At 44.0% G+C, this 27426-nt stretch overlaps 1 protein-coding gene across 2 annotated transcripts in view; it reads right to left on the bottom strand.

Moving 5' to 3' along the window:
* Positions 1-23318: 23318 nt before the first annotated feature.
* Positions 23319-27426, bottom strand: part of LOC144128599 (putative G-protein coupled receptor No18) — a 164899-nt gene continuing 160791 nt past the window's right edge. For both annotated transcript variants that reach the window (XM_077662130.1, XM_077662129.1), the window contains one exon: positions 23319-27051. In XM_077662130.1, the coding sequence (XP_077518256.1) occupies positions 26554-27051 (498 nt within the window). In that variant the 3' untranslated portion in view covers positions 23319-26553. The remainder of the gene's footprint in view (positions 27052-27426) is intronic.

Below are 27426 nucleotides of genomic sequence, written 5' to 3'. Positions count from 1 at the left end.
ACGTCGGGGTTTATGACTGCCTGTGGCACTATGCGTCTAAGCAGGTTGACAGCTGGAAGGGGGACAGCGCTTAGGGACAAGCATAATGAAAAATGATCATAATTCTCTAAAGTGGTAGTTCACTTCCAGAAGCCACATGACGCTTCATTTTTTGTTTCCGCTTTAGTCTTCTTTAACGCTTATGGACAGGTGATTAGAGACGATAGTAATTGTCTTTTAGCCGCGCTCTCGCCAAGTCTCGCGTGTGTCGTAGTATGGACAAACTGGTGTACTAGCATTGACAGTCACAGCTCTATTTTGCTAGAGGTTCAATAAAATTCAGCAGCATAGGCTTCCGGTTAGCTCTAATCTATGGCCCCCGCTCTTGTGTATTAGGTACCAGTTTAATTTCGTTTTGTTATCATTGCGGGAGCATATTATCGCTGGTCACTCAATGTTGGCAGAGTATTAAGACATGGTACGGTGGTAACAACAGCATGGCTAGAGGGAACAGCGTGAAAAAAACGAGGACTAGCAGAGAAGCTACCAAAACAGGCGCCTGTCCTGTTAGCTTCTATGCTAGTCCTCTTCTTTTCTCGCTGCTCCCTCTAGCCATGCAACAAGGCCAACAAGCCCAAACTGCAACTATAGCAACAAGAGTGCTTATCACAACGAATATCTTCTCCACAGGAGCACAAGAATTAAAACTGAAATTTCCGGCAAACGTACGAGTGCTGCGAAGAGCCACTTCGCCTTCTTTGTGTCGATTCCCACTAGAAGCACCCTTCGCGAGTGATTAACAATGAGAGTCGAGTGATCGCAAGCCCGCCGGCGATACCATGACCTGCGCCTCCTCACGGAGTTTTCCTAACACGGAACACGTAGGGAATCCCCGCAGCAGCCTATCAGCAGTTGATGCGCTTTCTAGCTGCTTAATGGCCTCTTCGGCTACAGCGTTTTGGTGCTGGTGAATGTTCTGGCATAATCTCACCAGGTACAGCCTCATTGACATGGTGTGAAAATGTATAACCTTCAGCGCCTTGCAATGATAGTGCACGTTAAAGAGCCTAGGCTGTTGATACGAATCGGAAGACATCACTACACCTATATTCCTTGCCCGGAGACTGTTTTAGTGCTTTAAGCTTGCCTGACTTTTTAAAATAGATTTTATGTTCCCTGCATATTTCAAAAATCAGAGTACACTGAGCAGTCAAACACGTTTTTTAGATGCACAACGTTAGATAACACCCAAGTACTGTTCAGTAGGTTGCTTCGTGGCTATCTGAAGGTTGCACTCCTAATACATGGTGTGTGCAGCTAATTCTTCTCGCTCCATAACCTCCCTAGTTTCTAACAATAAAAGAAGTATAAGTTGCTAAACTAAACAGGATGGCACTCTGGGACCACACACTGGCACGGTGAATAACTGTGAGGCGCTAAAGGTTGTTGACATGCGCCCAAAATTTCTGCATGGTGCTGCAATAGCAAAATTTCTTAACAATTCATCACAGTGCAGTGTTGCTTTCAAGTGCAAGGAAGATCAACTTTTTGTAGACAAAAAAAAACAAAATAAAAAGACCCAGAGGGCGATAAAAGTGTACTATACTGACTTATCACAGCGCAGCGGTTGTGGTTTATTTCTTTGAAGGTAGGAATATTTTTTTGCCGCGATTCACATATAAAAAATATATATGAAAGATTCCGCATTTCCTCTTTATATTCGTTTGCTTATTCTTATCGAAGCTTGTTTCTTTTTTTTGCTAATTTTGTGTTTTCTAGGTCACTTGATTATCACAAATGAAATAAGTAGATAGATCAGAAGTAGTGTATGAGTCAAGTCGCCTGCGTATGGTAACTTGATGTGATTACATCACCAACGTCTCTAAAGCGGAAACCAAGGCATTAACAGCTGCGCTGTAAAGAAAAAAAAAGAACTCTCCCCGTAACTATCACATTGTCACGCATCTCCCAGAAATCCAGTAAATGGAGAGCAGATGAAATATGAGAATATTGCATATTTTACGTAATTTCCACTGCAAGAGCAAATTCATCAGGTGAGTTGGGGCCACAGGACAGAAGTTGTTCGTAAAAACCGTGGAGGACTAAAGAAACACTAACTTCTGAGAAGAAAGTTATCGCGGTTGCCGTGGAGAAAAGGAGGGGCTGTTCAATTTGGTGATTTCGCTGGAGCTGCGTGTCCACCAACCAACTTTTTCGTGCTTGCGGACGTGTTGGCAACAGCTTATTTGGGCCTGCTGAGAGGAAAAAACGGCTCGTCTTTGGGTGGGCGCTTTCTCAGTGCCAGCGTAATCTAATAGAAGAACCACTTGCATTCTCCATAAACGCCACTTTTCGGGTGGCTGCGGCCGCATTCCAGTTTCTGCCGCTGCCGAGGCGTGCCGTTTAATCAGAAAGTAACGGAGGCTTCAAACAGTAATGCGGAAAGCTTTCCCCCGCTAGGCGACCCGCTTGAATGAAGGCGTCCGGGCAGAGGCAGCCTAATTCAATTTTCTTGGCCCAAGGCTACGTACCGGATGCGCACACGGCTCCTGCAACCAGCTAGACGTCCTCCGATGCGCGCATAGCTTTGCGCCACATGACTTCCTCTGGCTTACTCTCACTGTTTGAATTCGGCGCTTCTGTAGTTTTTGGTGAAGACACAACAGCACAGACACTCCTTTCAGAGGCGCCCTACACACAGAAACGCATTCTTCATGAAGCATGTGTCATATTTGAAGGCCGTTCTTGTTACATAATGGCACTTTAGTCTTCCGGGAATGCACCTTACTGCTAGCTGAGAGTTTTCACAGAGAGCTCAAACTAACGACGGTGAACACAGACAACGTTTAAACATGCACATTGGCACGGCTATAGAAATACGCCTGCGGGGGCTTTTTATATCTACAGCGGTGCATGAGCATTTTTCGGACCCCTTTAACAGACTAATTCTCTTTTCCGGGAGAATGCTGGGGCTTTTTAGAGCAGGAATGCGGCGCGTAGGCTACACATCGAACTTTCTGCGTATGCATTTCGGGCGCCCGGATTCTGAGCACCACCCAGTCATACGTGCCTGCCTGGATATGTCGATGCGAGTGTCGACTTTAACTTCTGGTCTGATGGTTTGGTTTGTTGGGGTTTAACGTCCCAAAGCTCCTCAGGCTATGAGGGACGCCGTAGTGAAGGGCTCCGGAAATTTCAACCACCTGGGGTTTGTTGACATGCACTGACATCACACAGTGCACGGGCCTCTAGAATTTCGCCTCCATCGAAATTCCACTGCCACGGCCGGGATCGAACGCACGGGCTTAGTATCAGCAGCCGATCGCCATAACCACTGTGCCACTGCGGCGGCTACTTCTGGTCTGAAATAAGTATTCCACTCCAGGCTGCAGTATTAAAAGGTTTCTTGTTTCAAATATGAGAAAAGAAGCTTTTCCGTAAACTACTTTGGTACTAACGCGGCAGTGTCAGAGTGGACGCTCGGAGTAAAAGCTCTACGTGTCGTCACACTATACTACTGAAGATTGGTCGGCACAGGTCATGACGTCAGGCCACAATCAACCAATGAGATGGACCAGCCGCTTAGAGATGTCAAAGCGAATGATGGATGAGGAATTTGCGCGGTGCCAGCTGCGCAGCAGTTAGAAATTGTGGAAAGTGTCCACGGCTCTGTGGTTGGCGTGTCGAGTCACGCGACAGAGTGCGCGGCGGGGCTGTGGGGATAGACGCGGCGAAGGGGCGCTTCTCAGTCGTGTAAGCTGTCGGGTTGTGTAAAACAAAAACAGATTCCAAGAGAGATGCCTGCGTAGCGTAATGGTGCATGTGGAATTCAAAACGAGGGCTGCATTCTGACGCTATCGCGTCCAGCTTGCTTAAGTGTGGTTAGGAGTTTGCAAGCTTTCCATTCCAAACGAGGGCTGCATTCTGACGCTATCGCGTTCAGCTTGCTTAAGTGTGGTTAGGAGTTTGCAAGCTTTTCTTAAGGGAGGCCTTGGCCCAGAATAGTATGCCCATCTGAGTGACTCACCAGTTCGGAAGCGTTGTATTGTTCAGATGGGTGTGGGCAGGATCCCAGGGGGTTTCTAATTGTTCGCAGACGTCATGGCTGTTTCGTCGCGAGTGGGCGGTAGAGAACTTGAAGTTTGCCTAAATGGTGTTTCAAGAAAAAAAGAGAACATCCTCACCTCTTTCGTTGGTTGTCACTGAGTTGTACAAAGCAGCAAAGAAATATATATTCGGCCTGCTCAGTACGATATTTTATTGCCGCCGCGGTGGTTGAGTGGTTATGGCACTCTACTGCTGGCCCAAAAGACGCGGGTTCGATCCCGGCCGCGGCGGTTGAATTTCGATGGAGGCGAAATTCTAGAAGCCCGTGTATTCTGCGATGTAAGTGCACATTCATGAACCCCAGGTGGTCGAAAATTTCGGAGCCCTTCACTACGGCGTCTCTCACAGCCTGTGTTGCTTTGGGACGTTAAACACTCATAAACCATAAGCCATATACAATATTTTATTAGATGAAAATTTATTTCAGGTAGAAATTTCTCGCTTTACACAACTACGTGGTTTCCGAAATATCTGTAATTGCGATATTAGGTTTCCTGTATAATTTTTGGTTCACAATACATATTTAGGGCTGGACTTGCATATGTCAAAATCGCTTTAAGCTTTAATTTTGCTTTAAAAAAGAAAATATACGATCATTTGTTCAGGACTGACTCTGTCCTTGCATTGATCACTGCAGGAAACATGTTGGTTGTTGTTGGAGCATTAATACGGTAGCTCCATCATGCTGGCTTATGAAGGTGTTCATCATCTTGGCTTGATTGAAATTGCTGAGCGTAGTAAAGAAAAGCAAGAACCCCGTATTGGTCACTACTGCAACTCATCTCTCTTACTTTCTTCAAAAACAGTGGTGCGGGGAACGTCATTTCTGTCCGACTCATTCTTATCACCGAATCCGCACGGGTTTTGCAACGTCTTTCGGCATTATTTGACTCAGTCTGTAGCTAAATATTTCTCAAAAACATTTTAGAGCGCGGGAAACATGAGCGGCTATATTAATAAGTTTTTCTACAAAAAATTAATGCTTGTCGATGAGCACGGGAGGCAAAAAAAAAACGTTCTGTGGAAACGCTTTTCTGCTGACACTCCATAATTGTCAGTTATTACTTGTAGTCGTATATTTAAACCCTTTGATCCCTCAAGTTGAATTTTTTTTAGCGGAACAAGAGATATTTTGATCAAGGTAAATAATTTTATACGATAGCCGCGAACAGGTAATAAATATTGACTTCGCAATGTAAGAAGCTCCGTATCGCTTTAAGCCCTCTATTTATTGCGTTGGTCGGAGATTACCTGCTCTATGTTTTCACATTGTCGAAGGCCACATCAATACGAGTAAAAATTAAAGTCATGAGGTGCAAATACTAACAAAGTTAGAAGCAAGGCTTCAGAATTCAACATCAGGGATCAGTGGATGTAAATTGCGAAAGGGACACGTTTCGTTAGCACAATCCACAACAAAGAAGTGAAAGACAATGTGTCTTAGGGATGCCGATAATTCTAAATTTTCTAAAGAATAAATGAATATTGCGCTTGCCACAAATGATGCCGCTCTCTTCTGCTAAGCTTGAATTATGTATCATTTGTCCTCGTTCCTTTTCGCGGACAGTAGAGTGTTCGAGCTGATAATTCGTTACTTTTCCAACGCACATGTTCAAAACTTGCATAGCCTTCCTGGAAGGCGACTGTGTACAAGATGAAGTCTTTTTAAATGCGTAAGCATTGTATTGCTATGTCTGCGGTTCCGTATCATCGCGAGCTTGACAGCAGGATAACTTTCGACCGAATTGAGTTATAAGAGAAGGAATGGTTGCATTAGATAGACGATAAAAAATTTCGCCGGGGAAATCATAAGGTGCGTGTGCGATAATTAGTTAAATAATTAGACCCAAACATGTCCAAAAAGTGGGTGGCACCAGAGCAAAAGTGGCACGAAATTTCAAAACACCGGAAGTAGGTGATGGTAAAGCGTGGCGCCAAATTTGAAAAACCAGAAGTGTGAACGGAGAGAACCGTGGCACCAAATTTGAAAACAAAACGCGGCGCCAACTTTGAAAACTCGAAATGGACAATGATGAAACATCGTTCATTTAGGCAAAGAGGGGTAAGGAGGCGCCAATGCTTACGCATTCCTCCAATGCAGGGGCCGCAGTGATCTCATAATTTACTTCTATATGTGTAAAGCCCTTTTCTATTGAGCTTCATAAAGCGCTTCAGAAACGCTAAGTGCGTAGCCCAGCACATCGATGTGATCAATAGTGACAAGGCACAGTGCACATGGCACGCACCTATTTTCTCTCCAGGTGTTCAGAGTAGGCGAATTTATTAAAAGGAAGATAATCTGTAGTGTATCCATCTTCACCGATTGCTGTTCTGTAATGGCTAGAAGTTCTATTTCATCCGCAGCTCTATGTGCCGTGTATAACTTTCGGCTAAGGAGAAAGTAGAACCTTTTTATGAACGCACCGTATTCGCGTTCTCAAGAAAAGGCTGCCAAAAGCACTGCATTGTACTCAGCATCGGGGGCACAACACGTGATGCACAGGCGGCGGTGCGCGAGTTGCAGCATGCGTGCCCCGGGTCGCTTCCTGCTGCTCACTGGAAAAGATCATGGGGGAGAGAGGCAAAAAAATAGAATAAATAAATATGCAAGGTCAGGGAACATTTATTTTATTTGTTCCTTTGGTTCAGAGACGGTTCGCTAAAAATTTCATTTCAGTGCCTGGCTTTAACATAGCAATCACTCAATATTCATTTTTATTTTCATCATTTTCTTTAACTGTCGCGCGGAATATTACTGCGAGCAGTTCAACAAACTCATCAGTATATGCGCAACCAGAAAAAAACTATCTGATGTTCTTGTAGTAAGATTACCCATCTTCATTCATTGGCCGCCGTTGGCAATCGCTGAACCGACTGAACAGCGCTTACAGGTGGGAAGAAACGAACACAGGAACATGTGCTTGTGACTGTCTTTTTCTCTTCCGTTCTTTCTATATGCGTCTCCAGTCGTATATGTCAACATGCAAGCCAGCCCGCCTAAGCCCTCGTCTTGAACCGTTGAACTATGACGGTGTCAAAATCGCGCTCATATATAAAAAGTAACGGAGCAACGCCTCTGCGCGTTAAATAATATTTACGACGCTGACATGAACGTGGAAAGGCTTTCACAAAGCTTTAACTAGCCAGAGAGGAACAGAAAAAATGGTTGGTAGGATATCAATAAAAAACTTTCTGTACGTCAGCTGTTTAAGCCATGCCTACCGTGCAGCTGCTTCTTCTTCCTTAGAGCACACAGCTCAGTGGAATTGCGAGAACAGTAGTGCTGATAGCATCAGAGATCCCGGAGGTACTAGTAAATATTCCTACTTTTTCATCAAATACTGGGGGCGCAAGATGAGCATCAGATTTGTGGTGTCAAGTGCCGCCGCTATAGTTGAAAGGGCTTTGCTTGAGAGGGCTCAAGTTATTAAAACAGGACATAACTTTTGGCAAGATGTTCATAACTGCGGGGCACCTAATGCGTGCTGCAGTTAGTGGAGCACTTGTTTTTTCTGCTACCATTTAACTGAGTGCACAAATGAGTGCAAATATTGACGATAGAGTTTATATCGTCTACACTACTCTGTTACTTCTCCGTTTGCACGTACATGGGACAGCGTCTAGTTCACTTGCCTTGCAGCAACGAGGCCGAAGAAAAGAAGCTAACACCTGTATTTGTCTCAAAGCAAAACATAAATGGTGGTAGCGGTTTTTTAATCTCGAAATCTCAACATCTGCGCCTCGTAGCGTTAAACCACCTTGCTACAGCGCGAAATTTACCTGCTTGTAGAGGCAGTGATTTATAGTCCTAAAGCATGAGTTGCGATTACATTGTCGTGAAATTTTCAGTTTTTCAAAATTTTACTCTTTGCTTTCACAAGCGCGGAACAGAAAAGTATAAAGTCCTCTCTCTGTTGAAGTAAACTCGATAAGGAAAACAGGTTGCTTCTGCTAGAGATAGTTCGAATATTTTTTTTTCTCTGTTTTCCGAAAGGGGTTTCAGTCCTTGTCCTCTGCATAGGTTCGCTTTAAATTTTGAATGGATTTGAACCAAATGTAAGTAGCTTGTGCCTTTCACGAGTGCAAGAAATTTTCAAGAACCTGACTCCCATGAAAATGATCGAAACGTTTGCCTGATAGGCAGCAAAGAGCAGCGAAGCAAACTAGCAGCTGTCCAGGAGTCACAATAACGCTCTCTGTTTTCGTGCCCCGAAGCCCTTTCATCCTTCCACTTCGTCCTTCCTGCCACTTTCCTGACAAAGAGGGCTTGCCTGTAACTGATTACACTACCAGCCACATCCCCATCAACGCCTCCGTGACGTGCTGCAAGTAAATTCCTCCAACGCTCTTTTCGCAAAAAAACTCATTCCGAAACCCACGTACTAAGCTCAACACCTTCACCGCTTTCATGCAGACGCTTTCCAACTACTTTGCGCAAAAAGCACTATTTCATATTTTTGTGAGGTCAGAAACACTAAGAGAAAGGATGTTGCCAAAACGACACCAGTGCACTAAGCTTCAAAACTAATCGCAGGCCATAAATTCACGCCTCCTACGAACATACAGAACTGCCGCAGTTGCAGATTCTCTCTCTTCGAGCAGATGCTAACTGTTCTTATAAAATAGATTCTCTCCGCTTTCCTGGGGTACTTTACAGAACTTCGTTTTCAGGGCACTACAACGCATAACTGTGCATTGTTACAAACATTAATGAAGAATTTCCACGCCCAAATCACACTCACGCTCACACAAAAGGCTTGAAAAATTTGTGACCAATAAAGCAAATGACCGGTATCAGGAAAAAGTGGTGGCCTTGCTCAGTGTGTTGAGTTGTAACAAGTGTGCTCCTCGTGTGAGGTGAATTTTCGCAAACTTCATTTGTGCGTCACAACTAGATACTGTATGCCCTTTCTGCTGTTTTGAGAAACTGATGTATACTTTCAATTGCGTTTTCTGATGAAGTCATTTTATTACATATATTAAAAGAAAGTTAGTATACGGCTCCGATGAAGGATGCCATCATCTCCCGAAATCAAAAGCACATACAAAAATTGAGCAGAGAAAGCTGCAGCTTCGCACACTTACTCTAGTTTCATTAAAAAGAAGTGAGGCTAGGTCTATGTATGTCTCGGTGTTGCGCTCTAGTGGTATTAATGGTAAGCCCTCTCAAACTTCCTGTGTGCAGCCTGCTTTGTCGTTTTTTTTTGTGCGTGTCGCTTAACTAAGATCAAAAAACCTATTGATGAATTACATGACAGGAATAAGAAAAGTTCGCTACTGGCGAGTGCTGTATTAGCTACAATGTTTTCCCGCTGTGCCCAGAACAACCACTGCTCCTTTGAAATAAAGTTTAGCACGACGTTCGCGTTATTTTTCTCATCTTTTGGGCCGGGCGCTTCACTCTGCTGTTATTATCGATGAGAGATTGGAATCTGGAACTTTTAAAGTTCAGCGAAGGCATATATACATGAATCCGCATACACTTACCTAAAGCCAGCGCATTTAGGCCAATGATTGATGCACCGATCCCAGCGGCTTGGATAGGAGATTTTGATTGTATGATATTGATGAAATTTAAATTTCTCACTATCGAAACGCAATCCTTCATGTTGGACAGCCGGCAGTCAAGAGCAAGGAGGTAATGCAGATTCTTGTCGAATGCGCCGTGAAATTGTTCGTTTTTTTTTTTGCGTGGCTTTCAGCGAAACCTGTAAGAAGATAGCCTGTTTCCCCTAGGGATTTGCAAAGCGTGCAACGGGCATATTTCGAAAGATAAAAGGAATCATCATCAAATATAGAACTCTGCTGACGTGAAGGGCGTGATTGATATTCCGACGTTAAGCTCTTTTGTTTCACCTGATGAAAGATGAAAGAAAAAAAGACGTACTCCCTAGAAGTATAGCTCTTTTTTTTCGCATGAGGTCAAGGCACTTGTAAATCTCTTCCAGGCGCCTTGAGGAAAAGAGAACATTCTAGCCCTAGTTTCCGTAGCGGATTTTGAAGGTGTAGAAAACCTCCGTGTCCTGTATTGTCGGAGAACCAACTAGGCCATTTTTTTACATCTGGTTCGTATTTCTTCCTTCTTTCTACTAACCTTTACGACGCCGATCCGGTAGTGACAAACACGTATTAAAATTATACTTTCTGATGACCAACTAGCCCTCACGTTCTCTTGCCCGCGTGCACCCATGCATGGTTGTTTGGAAGGGCTATATGCACCACTTCCACCTTAATAGACAGTTACGAGTAAGAACCTGTTTTGTCTTCTTTCTTGCGTGTAAGAGTGGCGCTTAAGTCCTTTTATAAAGTCTTCCCTTGTAGAGGAACCAAGAGGGATTTTCGACTTCCTATATTTTTGTAGGCCTTGTAAAAGATAGACAGCATACCGATGAGGCATGAAGATAGAGGATGCACCTAGCGCAACAAAAATGCTGTGTAGTGGGTTTTCACACATTTCTTGGGCATGAAAACCACCTTCCGCAATGAGCCACCTAAGGCTAATTAGGCTGTGTCCCTGCAAAAACTCTCATTCAAAGAGCGCAGATCATTTTCTTAGGGGAAAGCTGTTGTGCTTAATCGCCGATAAATGAACATGGTATTCTATAAGTGCGTGATACAAAATCAAGAATTGCTTGTTCCGCAGCGTGTAGTTGGAACCGCGGGCGTTCTGTGCGTACGACGGTAAAGTGGGAACATTAGCATCATCAGCCTTTATACGCTCATTGCAGGACAAAGGCCCAAAAGGTGTATTATTTTCACTTGTTATACCGCTTTCATAGTGAGTTCTCTTTGCCCATTACAAGGTGTCATAAGGTATGAGAAGTGAAAAGTTACCAGAATATCGCGAATGGCATCGTGCCAATCTTTCGCTTTTATGATCGCTTCGGTACCTTACATTGGTACTAAATTGCCTTTATGGTACGGTGCATGATCGCGAACTAGTCTGCCTGTAATGAACACAGCTGTGTGCGTGCGCCAGGTATTTTTGGGGTAAATTTGACTCTCAGCTTCTTTAGCCCATTCGTGACAATGATATGTATAAAATATCGCAGTGAACACCAAAACAAGTACTTGGCTTATCTAACCGCGCTCATAACACGTTTCTGGCAGACGAGAGGCGTTTCTAGGCTTTAGCTATTATATCGAATTTAAACTATGATACTAGTCTCCAGTCGGCCAATTTGGAAAGTTAAAGTGAAAACAAGGGATGCTACCAAACGACACTCCAGCAAAATTAACTTCATCGTGGCGTTGTTTATGAATCCGTAGCTTGGCTTCATTTAAACACCATCGTTTGCGCTAAAAATAATTTCAGGCGCACAGAATAACACTGCGGAGAAATTCAGGTATGCATTTGTTATTTAAACGTCTGCATATTGTAAATTTCACGCTAGAGTTGTTCACTGGTTTAGTTGCTTTTTAAACACGACTTGTGCAGCGCGTGTAGTACACGGATGTAGAAACCACGACGCATACAAGGTGACTATTTTACTTCTGGATGTATTCTGAACGTGACACGAGAATCTGTTTAGAACACGTAACCACCACGACTCTATCATCTTCATGCCTGCACGAAAGATCAAAGCCTTTCTCAAAAAAGCACTGATTGACAATTATGCGCATAAGTGAGTTCGAATTACAGCTCGTAAAACACCGCTTTATTTAGTTGCAAATCAAAGGACGTCGTCTAAACCCGTAATCCCTAAAGCTCAAGGGTCATGAAGAGAGCGTTGCTTTTTAGTGCGTCCCTGTAGCCCGGCTGTTCGCGGTGGTAGAGGAGAACCGCAGAAGGAAAACACGCCTTTTGGTTTTGCGTACAGACTACCTAGCTGTGTTCCTGGAACTGTAGATCATAGAGGTTTCGCTTGAGAATTTTTCTTCAATTGGTTGCCTTGATGTTAATGCGGTGAGTGTACCTTTATTCTTTAAAACATGGAACAAGACATGAATAATAATTTTATCTTAAGTTAGAATAATCTACGTGAAATCATCCACCTGCCCTCAAAAAGGATCCTCTGTTGAAGTCAGGAATATGCTATTAATGTCTCTGGCATCAGCAGGGTGGTTTATTTTCCGACCAACGAGCATTAAATCTTTGTCTTTTATTAAGAGCAAGTTTCTCCGAAACGCGAAAGAAATACGCGGAAAACTTTCCAAGATAGAAGCTGAATATAGTGGGTCTTTGTCCGTCATTTGCGACTGCCAGTCGCTTTCCCAATGTTCTTTGCAATGAGACGATTGGTACCCATTTTCTTCTCATTTTTGTTTTTAATGTGTAGCTACAAAGTATATTTTCGATTGGCCGTGCTGATCGGATCTCCACGCTTAGCAAAGCTTCGAAAGTAGCTGTTTTCACTTCGCGTCTTCAAGTCTTCGACGTGTCCCACTGCAGCGCAAGGGTCGTTTCAGTTGAACTCTTGCCTATGACAGCAATGGCGGCTTGCAAGGAGCGCTTAGAGAGAACGGGGCTCCGAAAAGCATTGCATTTGGATAGGTTGCCACAAGACAAACTAAATGGTGGGATAGGGGCAAAAGCAACTTTTATAGAGAAGCCGAGGCCACACAGAATGGGAACATTTTATTGAGGGCCAGCAGAATGACCAAAAATGCAAACATGGCTACAAAACTGGCCGGGAAGGGGACGGGAGAGAAAAATAAAAATAAATCAAGAAAAAAAATTCTGCAAACTAAAACCACAATATGAGCCCCAAAACTGACGCATATAATCAGAAAGAGTATGAATTGCGACAAAGTGCAGGTGCAAGCCAGCGGCAGGGTGCTATAAGTAGCGTAGCTCTGCCGATTTGGCTCTGACCTGCGAAGAACAGCTTTCCTTTTTGTGCATTTGCTTGCCCGTTTGAGTTCTTTTCTTCACTCGAGAATTGCAACCTCTCGCGGCATCCCGAACCCAATTTCTGTCCAAATGGCATGGCCATCGATCTTTGGTGCCCTTTGTCGCTCTTTGCATGGCGACATTTTCTCTTCGTGTTGATTTTTTGTTGTATCTGCTTGCGTTTTCATTATCTATATTTTGTGGGGCCTTTTCTGCGATTTGACTCCGCAGTGTTGCCCCGTCGTAGACATCAAGGCTACTTTAGAAGGTTTCTTTCAACTTTTGAAAAAAAAGTTTTAAAAAGAAGCTGTTCGGACACGCTGAGCGTGCGGTCGATAAGTCTAGCTGCCTCTGAATTTTGCAGTTCGTCTGCGCGTGACCGTGTCTTTATCCTTGTCAGTAAAAACGGATAAAAAATCAAGCGGTATAGAACCATTCAAGAGACGGGCCTAAAGTTCACTGAGCATTATCACTCGTGGTTCAGCACTGCAAAAAGTTTTTCTTTTTTCTTTTTAGCCGAAAACAACTAAGTAGTGCAATAGGCAAGTGGTAATCCTCGACGCCCACATATAGCGCAAGCCAGGGAGGTGAGGCGCCGGCAGGATTAGATTATTGCCTTTTTAAGACCCCTTTGAGCGTATGTGCCCGTGTTGTGTGCCAAACCATAGCTCTTAAGAGTGAGGTTTGTATGCATACACGCAAGAAAACATATGTTCCCTCCTATGGGTCATATAGCGCATGACTTCTTAAAAAACATGAGGACAACATCGCCTAATTTTCGTTGTAAGTACAAAAAGAATGCTTCGCTCCTACTGCATACGTTGATGTTTCTTCGGCATCAAAAGGTGAACGTGTAGCTGAGCATTTATGATTTGAAAATGTAACCTTCTGACTGCCGCCATTTGATTCAAGTAAGAAAGTGAGGACCAAAACTGAATCGGTGATACCCATTTTGTAGTGAATGGCACTGGAGCATATTCGTAGAGATCAAAAGATAAATTGTCCTTACGTCATCACAATTTTCCTGCGAAAACCGGCGATGGAGACGGTAACATGTATTTCATTAGTTTTATATAATTTGTGGGTTAATGAAGCTTCGTCTGTAGTCAGAATAATCTTTTACTCATTAGAACATGGGAAGATATCGATGCAAAACAGTTTGCATTTAAACAGACTGTCCCTTCGATTCGTAATTAGAAGCTGCACGCTTTTTCTTAGACGGCACCTCGTGTGAATGTAGCCACTAGAATAGCAAAGTACATTGCATACTTCCCTCGATATCATCAATGAGCATGACGGCAGCAAGGTGCCTTGTATCACTGTCATAGATGCTCGTCTGACTCAGTGCAAGCAATGCGTGGATCAATTTCGTGTTTTCCAACCAGTTGCTTAGTTTTCGCGCACAGGAACTGCTGATTGGCGGCTGGGATGGTTGCGTGTTATGTACCTGGTTGACTTAGTCATAATGCGTTAGTTAAAGAAGTACAAATAAAGAACTACTGTTTTTGCTTCTTCGTGGCTAAAAAAAAAACATTTGAGGTCCTTGAATCTAGACTGCTCTTTTGAAGAAAAGAAAACCCTGCACCTGTCTAAGCAAAAGCTCGCTACATGAGTGGGCGTTTAGGCTGCTTTGTTTTAACTCTTCAAAATGTCTCGCTGAAATTTATGAGCAATAGGAAATCGCTTTAATTTATTTAGAGTCTTCCTTTTTCCACGCACTGCTGTGATTAAGTCACATATTACGAAGGAAAATGGCAAGAAGTTAAAAATTATGGGTTCGTTACCACTCAACAAAAACTAGCATCGTCGTTTTTATATATTTCAACCATTTACTCCAATTCTTTAAAATATCCCGGGCTAAAATAAACACAAAAAAGCCGATAATCAGCTTGGCTTTGTTCGGCCCCAAAATATTTGCACGTGCGAGAATACCGCTAATGTGTACGCCGGGAAATTACTTTTGTACCTGGCATCTAGAGTAAATACAAATGTGGTGAATCGCTTTCATAGGATTATTAATGACCCAAGAGCTAAACTTCGTTACCCACACTTTACCATGCAGATATTTTTGTTAAAGTGTTTTTGAAGGCACGATTATATCCAGCCATAGAGAGAGAAATGAATTTTATTAAGAGGAAAGGAGGAGAGGTCGGCTGGTGGTAACATCACCCTGGCCTGCTACTCCACAATGGGGATGGGAAGGGGAGGACAGGGAAAGAGCGAATGATGGTTGATGATGAAATAATACAATGAGTTTCATGGGGCGGTGTCCACACACACACACACACTGGCTGGCACTTTCATCGCGGTGATTAGACGCACATGGAAATCATGTCTTAAACACACACACGCATGTCATGAACACATACTGGAGTAGGGGCTCCGTGAAAAAATATGCACACTCACGCATGACGTGAAAGCAGTCACTGTGTATGCACTAACGCGGTACGCTGTGTAAACCGCGTAGGCAGCGCAGATGCGGTCAGAGATGGGCATCCGGGCCTGTTTCACATAAAAACCTGATCACGGCCTTCGTCGCACACCACCGACCAGCGCGTTTCGCCGTCGACCCTACAAGAGCTTCTTCGGACAGAAGAAGAGGGTCTAGTTCTCTCACGGTAGCTTCCAGTGTTCCCCTCTCAAGCGTGTAGATCAGGCACTCCCAAAGAAGGCGTCCAATAGTCTCTGCAGTGTGGCACTGTATGTAATTTAGATTAGCTTCTATACCGATCTTCTGTAGGTAGTGTTTGGTGTAGGCAACGCCAAGCCGTAACCGGTGGAATAAAGTCCCTTGACGTCGCATTACCCTAGATGGCAAATGAAATCGTGAGCCGGCGTCAAGCTTAGAGATACGGTCTTGTTGATGGCTCAAATCGTTCCGCTGCATCTGCATTGCGGCTTGCGTTAAATGCGCCAGCAAGGCTCGAGTGTCAGGTCTGGAAAAGTCTATTTCCTTGAAAGCCCCATCAGCATGAGGTAGCCGATCCTCGGCATCAGCACACGCGTTTCCCTCTACGCCGCAATTTCTCGGTATCCACTGGAGCTTTATGATACTGCCGCGGTGAAAAGCCTCAGCTAACAAAAGCATGATCTGTTGAGCTAGCTGCTCGCATGTCCTTGGTTTAACGTAAGTTTGCATTACCTGTAATGCTGATTTCGAGTCGCAGAATATAGTTCATTGGTGCGCGGACTGGTGACCAATATAACGGACGGCTTCTCGTATGGCTGCCTATTCTGTTGGCGTGGATGACGTTTTATGCATTAGCCTGAAACGGTGACCTAAGCCATTTCAAGGCACTATCACCGCTGCAGCTGAAGAAGTGGTAGCGACGGATCCGTCCACAAAAACATATTGGGAGCCACCATATTTCGATGCAATATTTCAGACCGACCGGTGGGATTCGCGTCGTCTTTAATTGTTATCCCCAGAATGGTTGTACGTATATACTGTTTATGTACTGCCCATACTGGCGCCTCCGCTATCTGGTGTGGCATGTAGTTCGTTGCCACCGCATTGCATTGCACCCAGAAGGCTTTGGAAAAGGCCGAATCTAGACACACAGTACTAACATTTGTCAGGGGTGATGACGATGCCTGGTCAGAAGTCGAAAATACACACGAAGTGGCTCCTGTTGAAAATAAATTCGCGCTGGAAAGGCGCGGGCCTCGTAAAATGTAGATGTTTTGCATAGCGAAACCAGATGTACTCTTAGAGCCCGAGCCTAGAGAAATCGCTCGTGAATACGTGCTTTAAGCATTATGTTTGTTGAACGCGTTTTTTTTTTTTTTTGCAAAAGACAGTTTTCACGACAAGGAACGCGCCAAGATGTGAATGTCACGCTGTGCGCAGCTGTTGGGGAAGATAGGTCTCCGTGGCAGCCGCATACAGGGGTCATTTGTTCTCAACCCGGGTTGGCCATGCCGTACATAGCAACCAGTTTCAGCCTCGGAGGGTTCGGGCGAAATAGAGGCCGAGCTCGTGATGAATTATTTATTAGTCTCAGCACAAAATAAAAGGCACTACGCGCAAGAAAAAAATTTGAGTCCGGAAGGAAAACAAATGCAGGAGGCTTACCATGGGCGTCTGTCGTCGCACGTCTCATAGGTCGGGGTGGATAACAGGGGAATGGTAAGCGTGTTCCTCGAGGATCAGTGGCGAGAGAGCCCGGTTCACTCGCAATAAGCGCATTTTTATTGCCTCGGGGTGGCAATCGTTCGCTCTACCCCGAGCAGTGCTTGGCCCCTTTCCCCTTATATGAGCGGCCAGTGCGACACCGCAGCAGTGGAAATCAGGAACGGGGGAAGCAGGTGTGTCCTCCTCCGCTCCCCGGTGGCTCGCACTGTTCGAACGCTCGCCGCTTGCTGGAGGTGGAAATGCGGTACGTGTGTATTCCACGACGATAATGCTGATAGTTCGATACAGGAAATCTTAGAAAGACGCGTGGAATGAAGCTAGGAAGTGCAGAAAGGCCACAAAAGCAGGCTTCACTTGGCTCTGCAGGGCGCTTTAATGTTCAGTTGAACTACCTTCGGAGGCAAAGCTAGACATTTTGCCAAATAAATAGCCAACCAGGAAACAAAACTACGAGAGGGAAAAACTCCTTGTTCTTTGTTCCACATTTCAGGCATTTTTTATTGTTTTTTCCCTAGTCATAAAATATCAGCTATAAGATCTGAAGTAGCTGAAAGGTAATTTTTGTTTGCTGACGTCGCATTATTTACCGCCGCAAGCTCAGACAAATGCATTGCGCGAAACAAATCGCTGGAAGAAGTGCATGAAAGTGTTCAGTTCCTGTTTTTATTTTTGTGTGCACCGATTTCTTTATTTTCGTCATGAAACAGAAAATTTGCTTTTTCATTTATTTTACAGCGTTTGTCTGTGCATGCAGTAGAATTAGCTTGCCACTATGTCTATGGACGTTAACGTCGTGCTGGGTTGCATGGAAGCGCTCTATTTATGAGAAAATGGCGTAATTAGCTACAATATTTTGAAAGGAAGGCTTGTTTATACATGTCAGAATCCGACTCCTTGTTAATACACCTATGGCACGCACTCACAATCATATTCTTTCAAAGCAAATGAAAGCATTTTTATGTCACGTGTTTTTACTTTCTTCCTTAAACGTGTGCTTGAACGTTGGAACACCGAAGAAACTCATGACTCGATGGAGTAATTATTTAATAAAATAGATTACGCTACTTTTGGACAGGTCATTAGCTAGTCTTCTTTTGAAGTAGTTATTCTGTTTTGCCTAATGGGAGCTCCAATCACTGGGCGCTGAAAACAGCTACCATTTAATTGTTCGAGTAGTTCCACTGTGTTGTATTTAATAACAAAAGAACTGTCCTTGGCAGGTTTCTTAGGTCGAAGACCAAAGTTTTGCTCAACACTTCTCAATGTCGTCGTTTCCCTTGCTTTCATCGAAGACCCTTCTTGAATTTCTAGCGCTTTAGAAATGCGCCTGCCCGATAAGAGCATAAGATACCGAGTACATTCCTACCCCCATAAAAGGGGTAAAACCGAACAAACATAACATGACTTCGGAAAGGCTCGTCCAGCGGAAAGGGAGTGATAAACGCGAGGAGCCCATGGAAAAGTAGTGTCCGTCGAGTGAGTGCGCCATCACCACTTTAAAGAAGCCTCATCCCTCAGTTGTCTTGAGTGTCCATTCAGCCATGCAAGAGGCTGGGTCGGAGACCCCATTTTTACTTCTTTTTCCTAGTGTCATTTTTTTTCTATTTTCTGCATGGCAAGTTCCCAACTTATCGGTGTCTCGTCGCTTCAGTGACATCATTCTAGGAGCCAATGGCATTAGAACTGATGATCTTTGTTTTGCGTATATACTCTGGCCATGTGGACTGAGGCAGACGAAGCAATATGGAGATCTTTTTTTGAGCATAAAGTGATTTTAAGTTCTGCATTTTGGTGTTCAATTTAGTGCTTGGCCCTGATTTGGTTTTTCACTATAGCAGAATGCGGGAAAGCTAACGGATCAATTGCGCGAAACGAAAGCACCACCTGCAAAAAAGCAAGAGAAACTTCGAAACAGATTGGGGCACTCTAATTGCTTGAATACGAGCAGTGCGAATGATCTTTGTTCCTTATGTGAAGTCGAGACCAAGGGTTCCTTTGGAAGAAGGGCCATTTGTCACTGCAAATCGTTCTCTTGACGCCACGAAGCGTAAGGGCCGTTGCCATACTATGCCCGCCGATCTGTACAAACGCAGGGTAAGGGCACGCACTGGTCATAAACAAGAAAGACAGTGATTGGGCGAGAGAAAAAATCGTCGAAAAGACAGCGAAAGATTTGATTCTATGTGAAAACTGGCGTGAAACTGTGATAACAAAACAAGGGCAAGGAATTCTCATCGGCCGTCCGTACTGACTGATACGAAGCCGCTGCGTGGCATGTCTCTGAAACTGGTCAAAACACCGCTCGGTTAAAACTTCGTTTTAATAGAGTGTTCACTCATTTGACCAAACGTTTAGGGCCCTTGACGATGTTTCAATTTAGTTCAGCAAAAACGCAGGCAGCATTTCCCCTAAAAGTTGAACAAACAAAGTAGAGCGAGCTGTAGAGCGCGCCGACGTTAGTGGCGTATTGCACTGGCATGGCCGGATGCTCTTGGCGGTATTCGCGGTAGTTATTACGGCGGCCTCTGAAGGCGAAGTAATGCAAAAGTTTTACCTGCGGAAACATTATGCCATTTAGGCTCAGTGTGCTCTTCAGTCCGAATTTGTGACACTCATGTTTAGTTCCAGGGACGCAGGTCAAAACGACCCTATAAAAGCACGAAGGAAATTTTTACTATCACGATATCAGGGTATTCTTTTGTACCCTCACAATATCAGGGTATCTCTTAGTAAACTCTTTGCTCCTCACAAATCTCGAACCATATCCGCAGCCCCCGCCACCGCATCTATGTAAATAAACTCCTGATCTCTTCCTCCTCTTTCCTTTGGCAGCTCGATCCTTAGCTTGCGCGCCCCAACTGCTCCAAGCTCCGTGCTCATCGCGTGCATTTCATTCTTTCCTTCCTCATTGAAATTTAGTTGCCAAACAATAAAAACCTTGCTCCACCGTCTTCGTGGTCATGTCTTACGTCAAATCGTCTGGTGGGCCAGCTCACCTTGGTGATTCCGGCGCAGGATATCAATGACGCAAATCGCGGGTCGGAATAATTTGATATCTCTTTTACTGCAGTTTTCAGCCGCGGCATGGAATAGGAGTCTCAATGCGAATCTTAAGCATTGGTTCCTGCAGTATTATCTATAGCAACACTTCCAACGAATATCTATACGCGCATCAAGTTATCGCAAGGTCTTATACAATCTACAGTCTTACATTCAGGGCTCTCAGCAAATAAACTGCAGCAGGTGTCCATCGCGTGAAATGTAGGGGGGGGGGGGGGGGGGGCACCTGATAACATTCTTTCCGCAAAGGCAAGGTATAGTACAAAATTTTACAAAAACTTCGTAACATTGAAATCTTATTTCTTCATTAGAGTTCTCTATATTCCTATAACAAATTAAGTTCCGCGGCTTTGGTTGCGTTGCGCACTGCGAACGCACTGATAGCATGTGGCGTAATGAAATCCAGGGCTTGAAGGAAAACCATCTGGTCGCGAATATTCTGGTCGCAAAACTCTTGTTAAAATAAAATACGTTTCGGCACCGGTACCGGTATCTTGTTCACACTGGAGAGATTGAAGTGGGGCTTGATTGTTTAGGCTTTATGATGTAACGTGAGCAGGGGGTGCTTGACCGGGGTAGATTATTTTCGCTGCGATTGAGCGCCTCTGCTTTCGTCTGAATACGAAGGGATTCCGAGTTAAAGCCTTGTCGTCCTGTTCTTTTCTTTTCCGCTTATCTTCGCGCCATCTCATTCGATGCCGTGGCTCAAAAAGACAGCATGTTCAGCCAAAGCGTTTTTTGCCACGTGGTTCTCGTCGACATGAGTGTTGTGCTGTTGCAATTTTTTTCCTGAAATTTCTCTTTCTCCTACTCTAAAATACACCTGCATTAAAGGGTGGATCCGATGCTTGCCGCTCAACGAAAGGCTCTGAAAAGAATGCGCGACAATAAAGAAATCGTAATAATTCCTACGTACATTGGAAACGCCACTGTTCGAAAACGACACCACGCACTCAAGATGCGAAGCAGGTTCCAGCACGAGGGAACCTACATCCCCATAAATCGCGATCTCGCATCATAATTTCAAAGGCTTGCAGTAACTACTAAGCCGACGTGTCCTGCTTTGTTCCTACACAGCGCAAGCCGCTTTATTTTTTTCCTTCCCTACAACAACGGTTACGCTCTCGGTCGGTATGAATTATCTAGCATTAACAAATCAGGCGTCCCGATGTACCCAATCGTCGACTTCACCCGCTCCCCTCTGGCCAAGCTGTCAAAATAACTGCATCGCATTATATCCGCATTGTTCGGAAAAGTGTAGCGGACGTACAGAGCTCGTACTGTTACGTTAAAAAAGCACGCGACTCGCTTCCCGAAGATGACGAAATCTTGTCCTTCGATGTGAAACCACTTTTTCGAGTGTGCCTATTCACCTCACCTTCAAGATTTGCAAAGATGCGCACGAAACGGACCCAACTGCACAGTTAAAAACAAGAATAGACATGTCGGATTTCAGCAACCTTCTGCAGTTCTGTCTGGCCAAGAGCTATTTCATGTTGCAGAAGAGCATCTTTAAACAGGACCATGGAACGGCTTTGGGAGCTTCTATATCAGTCAGTGCAGCGAACTCGACGATGATGTCACTAGAGTCTCGCGCCCTCTCCAGTTTCACAGCACGCCCGAGGACGTTCCTTGAGTATGGGGATAACTCCTTGTGCATCATTAAGAAAAGGGCTTTGAGCGTATTTATTTTGCACCTAAACAGTATACTGCCGGCCATACAGTTAACGACGGAGGAAGAAGTTTGCAGCTGTCTGCCATTCCTAGACAAGCCAGTAAAACGCGATGATAATAGAATTTTTTTTAGTGCATTCGTGAACGACATGCACATTGGCATGACCCTTCAGCTAAGTGTACGCAATCTGTTACGGGAAGTGAGTTGTTACTTTACATGTATGTCATGCAAAAAATATCTGCTCAACTACGGAGCACCCAGTAGCTTATTTGGCTGCCACAGACATTTATGTATAGTATTGGGCTGTCCCAGTTTATTTGTCCGGACTGTCGAAAATTGCTTACCTCATTCAGCGCCATAACAGCCCAAGCAACCACAAAAAAGTAATATCATTCCGACAGCGCACGTCACCGGTGTAAGCGAACGCTTGTTCCGCATTTTTCGGTCGAACGGATTCGACGTCGCGAATGTTCGTACGCGCAACATTATACACACAATGGTGGCGGTAAACGACAAGCGAGCGAAGGGGAAGTTCCCAGGCGTTGTCTACAATTTCTTGCGCTGGTTTTGAACATGTGGACATCGGTTAAACGGGCAATTTCAAGAAAATATCGCAACAGCACAGCAATGATGTCGCCCAGAAGCACATGGCAACAAACTCGCTAACGGAACGTACTGTCTCCTCTGGCCCCGGAATCGACTGGGATGGTGCGAAGGTAATCGGAAAAGAAAATAACAAGACAATGTTTTACATGGAATCCCTTCATATTCAGGCGACCGCACATACTCTCAATTGTGTACGATGGCATTAAAGCCTCGGTATACTTTCGCTGCTTATGTCACATCTTGAAGCCTATATAATCTGCCCTTACTTCCATTCCATCATTGTGAGCAAGGCCCCTGCAGAACGGTTGAAACCTAGTTTATTTTTAGAAAATTGAACTCCGCTCGATACTTTCCCGCCTCGTGGTTTGAGCATCCGCCTCGCGTGCTGAAAGTACGGGGCTCTGCCCAGCCTTACCGGGTATCCGCCGGTTACACAGTCGGTACAAATTTTCCAGTGTCCTGGCGCTCGGCTTCTTTAGGGTGATTTTTTAGTAAACGGGTCTTTGATCCCACGCTAAGTAGACGAAAATACCTTCTGCCGAGGGGCTCTTTTTCCAAGCTTTCTTGCGCTATAAAAATGCATCACCATCATCATGTGCTGTGCGCCGCTCTCCAGTTGTTCTAGGTTGCGTAGAGAAGTTGAATGCTGTCATCTCTTAAGTCAATTCGCTGCCAGAAAATTGTATCATAATGAATTCGTGGCATGTCTGCATTAACAATTATTCTGAAATCCTTACTGATTTGTTCGTGTTGGTGGGGCTGTTTTTATATAGTTTGCATTTCCCACTCGGGCTTTCTCATTCACATCAATGGAATATTGCGCTGTGAAAGTCTTCTGTACATAAATCAAGCTTAGCACATAAATAAGTTTCCGCCTCAAAGCCCTACCTCCAAAAGTATTGCAGCAGAGATGAAGCCAGCTTCAACCAGATATGAGTTTTATTGGGCTCTCTTAAAGACAGCTTTTTATTCAGAATACAACGACAGTATGACAACCAAGCTCGAAGTAACATTTAATCCAAAGACGTATATCAAGGCGTTCGTTCACATATGAATCCTTAGACAGTTAGAAACATTTGGCTGCGGAAATTTCCAGAAAGCACTAAAACACAAGTGGAGGTGTATTAAAACAGCTGATTAGAACTTGTAGCATGTTTCTCTTTGAAACTTATACTCAGTGCAACTAACCATAATATTTCATGAAACAAAACATTAAACGTGTAAGCTTTGATGAAGATTTTTGGCTGAGTCTATTAGTCTACAACCTAAATTTATGCTGATGAAGACAGGTCTTTATATTTCTAACTTTCATTTTTATGGCTCTCACTTAACACATTCTTACCACAAGGATGCAATGGTAATGCTTCTTGTGTGTATTTTTTAATAGACAACACTTCTTAAGAAAAAAGGTGCACCTAATTGACACGAGCTGATACTGAATGTTCAACCCAAGGCAGCATGTAAAACTCCGAATATGAAGAAATTTCATTATTTTAGAAAGAGCAGCAGAAAAGCAATAAAAAGAGTAAATACACTTTCTAACCACTGGTGAGGAACAGTGAAATATAAGACACGGATAAGTTATCCAGAAAAAGTGATCAGCCATCAAGTGTGCTGGAGCGGCGAAACACTCCCAGAAAGCCCCAAAAAGACACGGAATACGTTCATTGGCTGTAAACCTGCTTACAACACAGCTTGCGTCACCCACGTGAAGTCAATTCCACAAGTGCCCTTACTAGACACTCCACATCAACAAGTAGGAACACGTACTCATGCATATAAATACGCGCATGTGGAGACAATCATACAATACACACATATGAGATGGAAGTTGAACTGCTGCAACCACCATCAAGGAGGTTAAAGCAATAGCGAACAAATGCTGTGCAATGTGAACCATGTGCATACAAACATTCATACATTTTTATCTGTTTTGAGCGGATGAGTGAGCTTTACTGCAACGCGTCTGCTGATATTAACTGTACTTCTTTGTCAGCTTACCTCTTTTCAACCTCAGTGAATAAAAAGCAAAAAAAATGCGTAGGTCCAATTGAAAAGTTTTCATCAACATCATTCTCAATTTCGTTAAAGTTTAGCGGTTATATTTTGTATTTTATATTTTGTAGTATATTCTGCGAAACAATAGGACAAGTACACTGCTGCTCAAAATTACCTCACATTTTGCACATAAGTATTGAAATTGCCTGTGTGTCTCTCGAGTATTGATATTTGCCACTTTTCATCATTAAACAGTTTGAATTTGTATATATCTATGTCATCGCTCCGTATACGGTAGTATGCTTCAAGCGGAGCTGTATCAGTTGGGAAACGTAAAGGTCGGGTTTTGCTTCGCATCAGGATAACAGAAACTTTGAATAGCGATCAAGATAAAATAAATGACGCAAGCGGCGCAAAACATTTGAGCTACATCCTGTTTAAGTTCTACCTATTTTGTTTTTACGTACATCCTAATTTATTGACAGCTTGATCTCTCTATAGTTTTACGGGAGAGATTGGTATTACGCAAAGGCGCGTAGTTTAAATCACAATCCTAATTTCTCTGCTGCAAATAAAAGCCCCCATGAAAATCATGGCGGCTTCCGAGGCTAGCGTATCCCTCAAAGCATTATTTCATGGTTTTATTCAGCTCTATATTGCACATATTATGCTCTAAGTGCAACCGCGATAAACATTTTTTTTTTCGATGCAACCTTCAAAACAGTGAAACAAGAACCAACAATGTTCGTTTGTTCAACACTGCATTCTCACAATACACTCTATAAGTAAAATTCTGGGCTAACCCTATTTTTTTTAAGGGTATACTTCATCCGCACTACGTAATAGGTCAGGAAATCAGAAGTAAGTTTGCATTGCGGCCTGTGAAGAAAATTCTTTGCGCTTGATCAGTTCTTTCGCACTTTCAATGGGCACAAAAAGGGAATGGAAACTGTTTTTTTTTTGTAAATTTAGGTTTGCTGTAGTTCTTCCTGTTATTCTATGTGTACTGAGTAGTGTAGACAGGAATTAAACTTTTTCGCCCTGATAATGACTTATAAATGCACTTCAAATAACCCCGGATTTGCAGCTCTCCTTCTACCTTGCTTCAGCAAGGCATATCGCAATAGTTGCACCATCCGTGTTGTAGCGCGCACTTAGCCCCCAAAATCGCAAAACGAAGAATGGTCTGAGGCAGGATCGTAAAGTGGATTCTAGCTTCTTAGAAAAGTCAGCAGCCATTCAGAAAGGAACATTCACTCGAATATTTCAAGACACAAAATACGCTGGATATGTACACACAATTTACAAACATAAACGCCACGTTACGCACATCTTTAGCTGCCTTAACAAAACGATTTTATGTACGACGACTGGGAAGGTACTAATGAGTTCAGTGAGCACAGATGAGCTCTTGTGCGCTGCACAGGAAGGATTTTAAATCTCTACCGACACGCTTCTGAGTACAACGAATAAATATTTGGGAATCTCGAAGCAGAGTGAGCACCACAGTTTTCTCAAGCGCATCTCGTCTGGCTCAGACAGCTTGCTTTGGGTACAGACGGGAATGCCTAAAAGCGAAAGGTACTCGCCATTTTAACAGGAATAAGCACGGTTCTCTTCAGTGAGCCATCGCAGTTCTGATAAGAACACGGTTAAAGGAATGAACGACTAAGTATCTTCTAGGGAGAGCCTACATATATGTCTTTCAATATTTTGTACGCACCAACGTTTCTCTCACAGTTAGCATTTTTCTCGTAATTTTCGTAGCCCCTTTATGTACGTACGAGTAGCAGCTGCCCCAGCGGGAGAGTTCAACCAAGACGAGCATCAGCTAGCACTGGGCGCACATTTATCGCCGAGTGCGTCACAACCGCAGTGGTCACGCGTTATAACTGGAAGACACAGCGATGCTGCAGATCTCTCCCAATACATACAGCGTATTTTAAACGTTCAAGTTTCTCGGAATTCACCCTCGGAAACTTTTGCGGTGACAGCAATGACGGCAAGCAAAGGCAAAAAAGATTTTTCTCCACCACAATCGCACGTCACAGTTTCAAAAGGCGCTTGCCCACGTTCAATCTGATTTCCTTCCTTGAGGATAGCCTTGTGAAGTTTCTTAAATCCAGACGCATTTCCACCACTTTTGCGCAGAGTACGTGCTCAGCTGCGCCTACGGCAAAGAATCTTGAGAAAAGCTTTGCGAAAGTCATTGTTGAACACTGTGTAGATGACCGGATTGAGAGCCGAGTTTATGTAACCCAGCCACGTGATGAAGTTAACCGTCTTTGGCGCGATGCTGCACTGGGGGCAGAAAGGCAGGATGACGTACATCAGGAAGAAGGGAAGCCAGCACAGCACGAACACACCCATAACGATGCCCAGCACGCGTGCAGCCCTCCTCTCCTTGGAGAGCGAGATGCGCTGGCGTTCCTCCATGTACTGCTTCACGTTGGGCGCGTCCCTGCAGGACCCCAGGCTGGTGGCCCCGTTGCCGCCGTTCTGTTGAGTCTTGCCGCGAGCGTCCACAACGTCATCGGTCCGGATCGCAGTCACGCTGTCCATGTCCGGATCGATGGGACTCTGTTCTGTTTGCGGTGAGTCGGCTGATGAGTTCTCGTGCGTTGTTGGCGGGAGTGCCGTCAGCGCAGAAGGTTTGACCTGCGGCGGAATAAAAAATGCATTGAAATTTCGGCAAACTTGTTACTTGCTACACGCTGCCTTTTTTGGCTCTCAGCTATAGTTGTGTTGCTGAAGATGAAAACGGGGTTTGACTTTTGACGAATTTGCTACGCTTTTTTGTATTACAAATGCATCTTTGAAGTTCTAATCAGATCTCTGTGAATCAAGTATATGCAAATAGTCTTCTCTCGGAGCTCAAATATCAGGATAAACAACTAAATGTGTAATAAAAAATAAACACAACGCAGCATACACCATTTTTGTTAGTATATCGTTAGTTTTTTTCGGCTCCTGATTTGCTTGAAATATACTACCATCTAGCGACATTCCTTGCAAGGAAATGCATAGATTGAA

This window comes from Amblyomma americanum, chromosome 4 (assembly GCF_052857255.1).
Source record: "Amblyomma americanum isolate KBUSLIRL-KWMA chromosome 4, ASM5285725v1, whole genome shotgun sequence".
In the NCBI taxonomy this organism is placed as follows: domain Eukaryota; kingdom Metazoa; phylum Arthropoda; class Arachnida; order Ixodida; family Ixodidae; genus Amblyomma; species Amblyomma americanum.
This window is presented reverse-complemented; position numbering and strand designations above follow the sequence as displayed.